We start from the raw sequence: 10,000 nt of genomic DNA, 5'->3' as shown, positions 1-10,000 counted from the left end.
CGCATGTTGAAATAAGCAGCTGCCATTCACGTTCTCTCCATTAAAAAGATGAAGGCCTGTGTGCCAGAGGACTGTTCTGAATCATTTGAGCACGAGGGAGTTCTCGGATCCTAATGGTATTCTCTGGAAGCTTTTCCTTGTTCACTCCTCAGTTTGAATCATTTGAACACAAGGGGGTTTTCGGATCCTCTAATGGTATTCTCTGGATGCTTTTCGTTGTCAATTCCTCAGTTTGCCTTTGTTGTTGTTGTTTTTTCCAGAAACTTGTGAATTATTCATGGCATGAGCTAGTACATATGTCCTTACACATTGTCTAGAGAACAAGGAAGCTGTGCGGTTTGTATTTTGTGCTCCTGCGGAGTGTTTCTCGCGGAGACGAAATTAATTGCATGCCTGGGGACTCCCGCAAATATTGTTGCTCGGAGGAGAGCCTATCTCTATTTGCTCAGGAGTGTAAGAGCAGGGCCTCCAGCGGCGTTGACTCGACGCTATTTCTCTCACTCACGTCTCCCGTTTCTCAGAATGGAAATGAAATAGCTGTCGTTGCCTTGCGCCTGCGATGACAACGGTGATTAAGTGAGCGAGCGATCCATCACTAAAGAGATAATAAACTATCAGCTGGGTGAAATTGCTTTTCTGCGAAACAAACAGGCATGATGAGTCTCCTGATGATGATTTAATTCATCCCCCCCCCCTCTCCCCTACACACACGCTATCTCCACCATCCCTCTCTCCACGCGGTCTCGCGCCTCCCATCTGAGCTAATAAGTTGGGTGGCAGTGGCCCAGCAAGGGTCATCCTCATCAGGCGGGATGAATGTGCTTCCTCCATCTGGTGCTATTCAGAGGACGTTAAACAAACCCACAAGGCGCCCTCCAACACGGAAGCTTCCAGCAGCTTCCCCTCCCTCCAGCCCCCCCCCCCCCCCTCCCTCCACCCCCCCCCCCCCCCCCCCCTCCTCCTGCACACAGTCACTCAGCGCCTTGCAGGCTGTCACTACCAGCTCACTTGGTGCCAAGAACTTTGTCTCCCATTTGCAGGATTCAATCCCGCTCCAGTATGACCAATCACGTACAGTATTTGCGGTGACTGCGGTCATCATTTGGCTGTGGTACAGCTCAGGCAGGCTGGCTCTCTGTGTACGTTTGTGGCCAAAGCTGAGGGCCATGAAAGCAGATGACGGTCCTTTTTTTTCCGCACTTTGTGAAACAAGAAAAAAGGCTTTGCCACTCAGCTCCTCCGCTGAAAGAAAGTGAAAACAATGTTCTGGCCGGAAGGTGACATTGCTCTTGTTCTGTTCTGCCTACTTTCCTCTGTGAGCACCTGCCACGGCTGGACGTGTCCTCTCTCTTTGTTCTCGTATGCCCTGGACTAGCCAGCGCAGCGGCGGCCTGTGAGATGAGAAGTGGAGGTGGAGTGGTGCTCTGTCATCCTCTCCAGGTCTGGGCCATATCCCCACGCTTGTGTCCGTCGGTCGCGTCCCCAGCACCAGGTCTGGGCCATATCCCCACGCTTGTGTCCGTCGGTCGCGTCCCCAGCACCAGGCATCAGAGGCAGCGTGCGCTCCCAGAGGAACACGTTGCTGCCTGACTCTCTGTGTCTGACTCAGAAATAAATCTCCATCTTATTGGGAGACTGCTGGATGCTAACCTTTCTCTCCTGAGCCTCCTTTAGAAATGAGAATTATTGAGCAAAAGAGTTATTTTAAGATCTTAAAGTGAACTTGAATTTGACTTGAGCTTAGACAAGAGGAAGGCTATTTCGTTGAAGTTGAAATTCAGTAATTCAAGAAAATGATTTTTTAAAATCTTATATTAATGATCTGATATTGATTATTTATCTCCAATTGATTGTGAAGAGAAGAGATTTTATTTAGTATGTTCCTGTCCTCTGAACATGTTGGTTTCTGTGTGTGTGTGTGTGTGTGTGTGTGTGTGTGTGTGTGTGTGTTTGTGTGTGTGTGTGCGTGTGTGTGTGTGTGTCTCTGATGGAGCTGCTCCATTGTATCCTGTGTGTGTGTGTGTCTCTGATGGAGCTGCTCCACTGTATCCTCTGTGTGTGTGTGTGTTGTCTCTGATGGAGCTGCTCCACTGTGTCCTCTGTGTGTGTGTGTGTGTCTGATGGAGCTGCTCCGTTGTGTATCCTGTGTGTGTGTGTGTGTGTGTGTCTCTGATGGAGCTGCTCCGTTGTGTATCCTGTGTGTGTGTGTGTGTGTGTGTGTGTCTCTGATGGAGCTGCTCCGTTGTGTATCCTGTGTGTGTGTGTGTCTGATGGAGCTGCTCCGTTGTGTATCCTGTGTGTGTGTGTGTGTGTGTGTGTCTCTGATGGAGCTGCTCCGTTGTGCATCCTGCTCCTCCAGAGACATGACGGAGGTGGTGCACATCAAGGACAGGAAGGAGGTGATCCACGAGATGAAGTTCTCGCCGGACGGCGCTTACCTGGCCGTGGGCTCCAACGACGGCCTGGTGGACGTCTACGCCATGGCGCAGCGCTACAAGAAGGTGGGCGAGTGCAACAAGTCGTCCAGCTTCATCACACACCTGGACTGGTCCATCGACAGCAAGTACCTGCAGACCAACGACGGCGCCGGAGAACGCCTCTTCTACAGGATGCCGAGTGAGTCGGGAGGATAATGGCTTCCCAGAGGGGTTTCCCCGATTCGTTAAGAAGCTCTTAAGTGCTAAGAACTTCTTAGGAGCATTCTTAGAACGTTCTTTTAGAGTGCTCCTAAGAAGTTCTTAGCACTTAAGAGCTTCTTAACGAATCTGGGAAACCCGGCCGTTTAAAAGGAATTGTAAATGCTGCTGCATTGAGGTGACCAGAGCCAACTAGCATATAGCTCCCAAAACTGACAAAAGAACTCTAACATTTTCCTAATGAACGTTTTCCAACATGTTGCCATGTTCCTTAAATCCATGTATAGAAACCAGCTATATACACTTATACATGTATAATATGTAAATCAGGTGCTGAATCAGAATTTTATTATTAACATACAGGATGACCATTTCTGCCATTTGTGCATTTAATCCAAAAGCAAGCATAGCACAGTGTCCCTGGCCCGGGTTTCTAGCGCAGCACTTTGTTTTTCTTTGTCATGCTAATTAAGGCCCTCGAAAGTGCCGCGAGTTAAAAGGTGTGAAGCATTTAATCCCCTCGTCAACACTTTTAGATCTGCGCGTGTGTGTTTGCAGTGTAATTAAGATGAATGAGAGTTATCCTATCTTCTGGTGTTTATGCAAGGAACGTTTGAGTTTGGTCACACAAGGGATGAAATGAAATGTGTGTAACTAACTGTTTTTAGGAAAAAGACAAAACAAATAAAACAGAAACAAAAACAACACATTTTTTTTTTTTTTTAAGCCAGGATGTCTTTTGACTGTTAAAATGTGAGTTCTGGCTACTTCTCCATTTAACGGAGAAAGATCCTTAATCGCTAACCCACTCTAGTAGAACCACTTCCCTTTAACCTTTGACCTCTGCTCCGCAGCGGGCAAGCACCTCAGCACCAAGGAGGAGACCAAAGGGATCCACTGGGTGTCGTGGACGTGCGTGATCGGCCCGGAGGTGACGGGCATCTGGCCCAAGTACACCAACATCAGCGACATCAACTCCGTGGATGCCAACTACAACAGTGCCATCCTGGTCACCGGCGATGACTTCGGCCTCGTCAAGCTCTTCCGATTCCCCTGTGTGAAGAAAGGTGGGATTGCAGCGCACGTTTTAATGCTGCTGAATCAGCTATTATTACAACGTTTCAGCTTGGAATTAAAGCAGTATTGAAAAACAGATGAAATAAGATTGTAAGATAGGGGACTGTGACTGGCTAAATAGATATCATTATTCGTTGTCACGGTTCACAACAGTCATCTTTGTTCACCGACATTTCAGCTGGATATATCCAGTGAACTTGTTTCACTGATTGTTTTGTTGTGTATTGATGCCTGTGTGTCTTTGTGTTGCACTCTGTGCATGAATGCACTTTATGTATAAGAAACGTACTTCCTTGCTTACTTACCTACCTACTTACTTACTTACTTACTTACCTACTTCCTTCCTTCCAAATGAGCGAAATTACAACTTGACCCTTGACCTTTGTCCGCAGGTGCGAAGTTTAAGAAATACGTCGGCCACTCGGCCCATGTGACCAATGTGCGCTGGTCACATGACTTCCAGTGGGTGCTGACGACGGGCGGGGCGGATCACTCCGTGTTCCAGTGGAGGTTCCTCCCCGAGGGCGTCGCCAATGGCGTCCCAGAGCCCCTGCATCAAGGTACGCCCACCTCTAGACAGCCAATGGCGTACCAGAGCCCCTGCATCAAGGTACACCCACCTCTAGACAGCCAATGGCGTCCCAGAGCCCCTGCATCAAGGTACACTCACCTCTAGACAGCCAATGGCGTCCCAGAGCCCCTGCATCAAGGTACACTCACCTCTAGACAGCCAATGGCGTACCAGAGCCCCTGCATCAAGGTACACCCACTCACCTCTAGACAGCCAATGGCGTACCAGAGCCCCTGCATCAAGGTACACTCACCTCTAGACAGCCAATGGCGTACCAGAGCCCCTGCATCAAGGTACACTCACCTCTAGACAGCCAATGGCGTACCAGAGCCCCTGCATCAAGGTACACCCACCTCTAGACAGCCAATGGCGTCCCAGAGCCCCTGCATCAAGGTACACTCACCTCTAGACAGCCAATAGCGTACCAGATCCCTTGCATCAAGGTACACTCACCTCTAGACAGCCAATGGCGTACCAGAGCCCCTGCATCAAGGTAGACTCACCTCTAGACAGCCAATGGCGTCCCAGAGCTCCGGCATCAAGGTACACTCACCTCTAGACAGCCAATGGCGTCCCAGAGCCCCTGCAACAAGGTAGACTCACCTCTAGACAGCCAATGGCGTCCCAGAGCCCCTGCATCAAGGTACACTTACCTCTAGACAGCCAATGGCGTACCAGAACCCCTGCATCAAGGTACACCCACTTACCTCTAGACAGCCAATGGCGTCCCAGTGCCCCTGCATCAAGGTACACTCACCTCTAGACAGCCAATAGCGTACCAGAGCCCCTGCATCAAGGTACACTCACCTCTAGACAGCCTGCGGTTCATATGGGAATTGCGCAGGCATTTGTTTTATTTTATTTTATTAACCAGGAGTAATCCCATTGAGATCCCACTGAGCAATAATATCTTAGTAGTAACTGGTAGTAGGCAGTTATGTATTTGTATTTGTCAACATCTCTGCAGTATTTCTGTCATATTCAGACCTCTGAATGTCTCCGGTAGTCAGAGTGTGTTTCTTTGTGTCCCTCTGAAGATGGATATGCCGATTCCAACAGCGAGGAGTCCGACTCTGACCTGTCTGATGTCCCAGAGCTGGACTCAGACATCGAGCAGGAGACCCAAATCAATTACGACCGCCAGGTGTGTTAACCGCCGGTTCATACGTTCTCACACACACAACACATCGAGCAGGAGACCCAAATCAATTACGACCGCCAGGTGTGTTCCCGCTTCATATGTTCTCACGCACACAACACTTAAAGCAACACTAAAGAGTTTTTCGTACGTTACCATAATGTTTCCAAAATCATTACAGCGGTTCATCATCAACTCGTAACATGGTGAACGGCACTTCTGCATCGACTTCGCGGCCCTCTATCGGCTATAACCGCACTATGTAACTTTACCAGATCGGGTAGCGTACCTGTGGGTACCTGATGAAATGAGAGCTAAGAGACCACAAATTTGACTTTTTTCGAGGTCGCAATACATCATACTGTCATAAAATCATGCAACATGCTCTACCTTGTCTGTGGACCTCGGTATTTGGTGGATAAACAAATAGCGTGTGTGCAACAGAGGAAAAGTGCTATAGTGTTGCTATAACAAGACAGCCACTGCTAGCTACTGTATGCTGAGTCTTTGAACGCGTTCATGTGATCTGGACTAGAGCATCACGTGGGCAGTGTGCTTCTGCGACTGTGTCCAAATCACAGAGGCCTCCAGCGCACCCACGGACGTGTGAGATGAAAGGCTGGAGCCGAGAGGCAGGCTGACGTGTCTCTCTCTGACAGAGACGCACGTACTGTACGTGTGCGGAATGAGCGCCGCTCGCTCTCAAGGTCAGCCAAGGTGAAGGACGGCAGATGCGCCGCGCTACGCCGCCGCCGTGGATGAATGACGAGGGGCGAACGGAGACGGAGACGGAGCTGGAGGTCGATGAAAGAACTCCGCCGCCCTCTCGCTCACTCGCCCTGTCGCTCTCTCATTCCCTCGCTCTCTCGCTCGCTCTCTCGCCTATCTAGGGGGCTTTTGTGCAGCATCTGTGCTGAGCCCATCGGGGTCTTGGGTTTCTAACGCTCGCACTCGCAAACCCCCCAGACAACCCCCAGCCCCCAACACACACACACACACACACACACACACACACACACACACACACACGCGTCCTATCAGCAGCCCCGCACCCCTCTGCATCCGTCACAGGCCTTATCTGCTGCCACAGCTGCTGCAGTCTCTGTCGGCGGCTCAGCGTGGGCATCGCCACGGCAACCACAAAGCTCCTCCGCCGCCACTGCCGCTGCCGCCTGTTTGTGGGCAGATACGAGGCCCCGGCGTGCCGCTGTCGCCGGGCTCATGACTGATCAATGAGCGCCCCGCTTTAAAAGTTTCAACACCCCAGACCTCTCGCTCACTCACTCACTCACTCACTCACTCACTCACACTCCCTGCCAACCAGTGTCCTCATCTGACTCTCTCTCTCTCTGTCTCTCGCTCTCTCTCTGTCTCTCGCTCTGTCTCTCTGTCTCCGCCTGTCTCTGTCTCTCGCTCTTTCTCTTGTCTCTCTCTTGCTCTCTCAGTTCTCTCTCTCTCTCTCTCTTTCTCCGGCTGTCTCTCAGTCTCTGTCCGTCTATCTGTCTTTGTCTCTGTTTCTCTCTCTCTCTCTCTCTCTCTCTATCTGTCTCTCTCCCCGACCTGTTGGCAGGCCGCATGTCTGGCGGATCTCTTGTACCCACACACACACACAACACACACACTCTCTCACACACACACACACACACACACACACTTGGGCCAGCGGTAATTGAGATGCAGGTGTGAGGCGAGCGAGCCGGCTGCAGCCGCACGAGCAAGCGAGCGAGAGAGCGAACGAGCGACTGACTGACTGACTGACTGACTGACGGACAGCCAGAGTGTTTTGTAGTAGCTGGCGTTGTATGCTAATCAGGGCCGGTGATATCCAATATTAACCAACCCCAGCAAGGGTGAAAGGGAATTATTCAGGAGGGGGCCTGCCTCTGTCTACGCTCCTTGTCTGCTTGCTTGACTCGGGCTGTCATCTCAGGCTGTCATTCCCAGACGCTAACGGGCTAGCTGGCTAATTAGAGCCTTTTCAGCGCCCCTCAGCTTTTTGTTTTTTTTCTGCTTCCTTTAAGAGCGCGGCTCCGACATCAAACCTGGCGCTCCTCTGGTGTCGCTCTGCCTTTTATTGGGCCTAATCTCAATACTGTAGACATGACAGAATATATTACACATTGTGCTTGATGCTCCCTTTTTGTAGGCTCTCTGTCTGTCTGTTCAACTGAATTAAAATGACTACATTGCTTGGAGGAGAAAGTAGTGTGTGTGTGTGTGTGTGCGTGTGAGTGTATGAGCGTGTGTGTGTGATGAGGCTGAGAAAGCAAACTTAATGAAGCAAACATGGCTGGACTCTAGAGACTCTTGTTTTATTGCTGTTTGGATTCTCCGTCACGGGACCCTAGGCTCTCAGCAGTGCTGTTCCTCTATCTCTCTTTCTCTCTCTCTATCCTTCTCTCTCTTGCTCTCTCTCTTGCTCTCTCTCTCTTTCTCTCTCTCTCGCTATCTCCCTCTCTCTCTTGCTCTCTCTCCCTCTGTCTCTATCTCCCTCTCTATCCCTCTTTCTCTCTCTCTCTCTTTCCCTCCCCCTCTCTATCCTTCTCTCTCTTGCTCTCTCTCTTGCTCTCTCTCTCTTTCTCTCTCTCTCGCTATCTCCCTCTCTCTCTTGCTCTCTCTCCCTCTGTCTCTATCTCCCTCTATCCCTCTTTTTCTCTCTCTCTCTTTCCCTCCCCCTCTCCCTCTCTCTCTTCCTCCTCCGTGTTCTCAGTTCTGGGTTCTATGTGGTTCCGTGTGGTTCCGCAGGTGTACAAGGAGGACCTCCCTCAGCTGAAGCAGCAGAGCCGGGAGAAGAAGCAGCTGGTGGGGTCACTCAAGAGGCAGCGCTGCCCTGACGTGGGCCTGCGCCTCAAGTTCGTCCACGGGTAAGGCACACTGACCACCCAGCAGACTGACCGTCCGGTAGAGTGACTTATGGCCTGTACAGACTACATGAATGATTTCGGCCCGATTTCCCACAATTGTGTCGTGGTCAACAAATTTCCATTGTCATGTCCGAATATTAAAAGTCCGGAAGGACGCTAGAAGGAGGAACCGGCTTGTTATGTGACATAGTCAACGACCCACGATTTATTGTCTGCGACGCGCCACGACGTTACGACCAAAAGACTAGCATGTCTGAATTTTTCGGGAATCTCCTACGACACCAGTGTTGACACTGACACTGTGACGACATGCGACGATAGATGATCTTGTAATGTGACCAGTCTTACGACCAAGACGCAGCAAGATTTTGTGGTTCTCTGATGGCCGAGTCTGGCACGGTCAATCGTAAAAGAGCAAATGGTGTAGTCTGCTCAGGCCATAACAGACAGACTGTGGGGCTGCAGCAGCTCGTGGTTAATGAAGTGTCCCCCGTTAATGTCACGACCTCCAAGTTCCTCACAAGCAGTCGCAGCTCATCTTTGCATTTGCTCCAGGGAATAGAGCCGTTAGCTCCCTTGTTAATATGCATCTCCTGTACGTCTCTAGTATGTTGATGAAGGGGATATGGAAGGCTGTTTATTATTTATGGGTGTGTGCAGTTCATTTGCATCTACACAAAACAGGTACAGAAATAGATTAAGATATGCATATCATTTGTTCTCCAATAAGCTCTCTGATTTTTGGTTTTGTTTAAATGAAACCGGAATTAAAAGGTTGACAGTATTGAAGTGCTGTTTTGGCTGCTACTTAGTTTCCTATTTTTGGTCAAGTTCATTCTGAGGACTATTCCTGTAATGCTAACTTCCTTACTCCCAGGCCATCGCTATTGGCACTGGCTGACTGTGAAGCCTGAGTATTTGAGGAATTAAAATGGCACACACTCAGAAAACACACACACACACACACACACAGAGATACACAGTCACACACACAAACAAACACACACACATACTCACACACACACACACACACAACCATCTACCCACACACACACACACACACACACACACACACACACACACAGAGTTTCTCAATTAGAATTCCACTCACAGCGTGTGATTAATTACGGCCACTTCATACAGGGAGAGAGATTTGCCAGCTGGGAATGAATAAAATCTGTTGAGTTTGATTTCCCTCCCAACTCATTCCACATCCAAATAAGGTACTACATCATGGCTGATTGAAATCTTGACTTGACTGTTTCTTCTGTCCCTTTTAGTCTCTGTGTCCTTATAACACCATCCATCCCCCTCTCTCTCTCTCCCTGTCTCTCTCTCTCTCTCTTTTTCTCTCTCTCCCTGTCTCTCCCCTTTTCCGCCTCTCTTTCCTTCTCGCTCTCTGTCCCTCTCTCTATCCATTTCTCTCTCTGCCACCCTCTCTCCCTCTCTCTCTCTCTCTCTCTCCCTGTCTCTCTCTCTCTTTGTCTCTCTCTCCCTGTCTCTCCCCTTTTCCGTCTCTCTTTCCTGCTCGCTCTCTGTCCCTCTCTCTATCCATTTCTCTCTCTGCCACCCTCTCCCTCTCTCTCTCTCTTTCTCTCCCTCTCCCTCACTATCTCTCTCTCTCCCTGTCTCTCCCCTTTTCCGTCTCTCTCTCCTGCTCGCTCTCTGTCCCTCTCTCTATCCATTTCTCTCTCTGCCACCCTCTCTCCCTCTC

The 10,000-nt window shown here is 50.0% G+C and overlaps 1 protein-coding gene across 1 annotated transcript in view; it reads left to right on the top strand.

The window, feature by feature from the left end:
- LOC134064168 (echinoderm microtubule-associated protein-like 6) overlaps nucleotides 1-10,000 on the top strand; it is an 81,834-nt gene that overhangs the window by 35,220 nt on the left and 36,614 nt on the right. Inside the window, exons 9-13 of the mRNA XM_062519991.1 lie at nucleotides 2,360-2,616; nucleotides 3,491-3,703; nucleotides 4,106-4,273; nucleotides 5,322-5,428; nucleotides 8,168-8,286. Coding sequence (XP_062375975.1) covers nucleotides 2,360-2,616; nucleotides 3,491-3,703; nucleotides 4,106-4,273; nucleotides 5,322-5,428; nucleotides 8,168-8,286 — 864 coding nt within the window. The remainder of the gene's footprint in view (nucleotides 1-2,359; nucleotides 2,617-3,490; nucleotides 3,704-4,105; nucleotides 4,274-5,321; nucleotides 5,429-8,167; nucleotides 8,287-10,000) is intronic.

The sequence above is a fragment of the Sardina pilchardus genome, chromosome 18 (genome assembly GCF_963854185.1).
Source record: "Sardina pilchardus chromosome 18, fSarPil1.1, whole genome shotgun sequence".
NCBI classification, from domain to species: Eukaryota; Metazoa; Chordata; class Actinopteri; order Clupeiformes; family Clupeidae; genus Sardina; species Sardina pilchardus.
The sequence above is the reverse complement of the archived record's forward strand: the minus strand, read 5'-3'. Positions and strand labels throughout refer to the sequence as shown.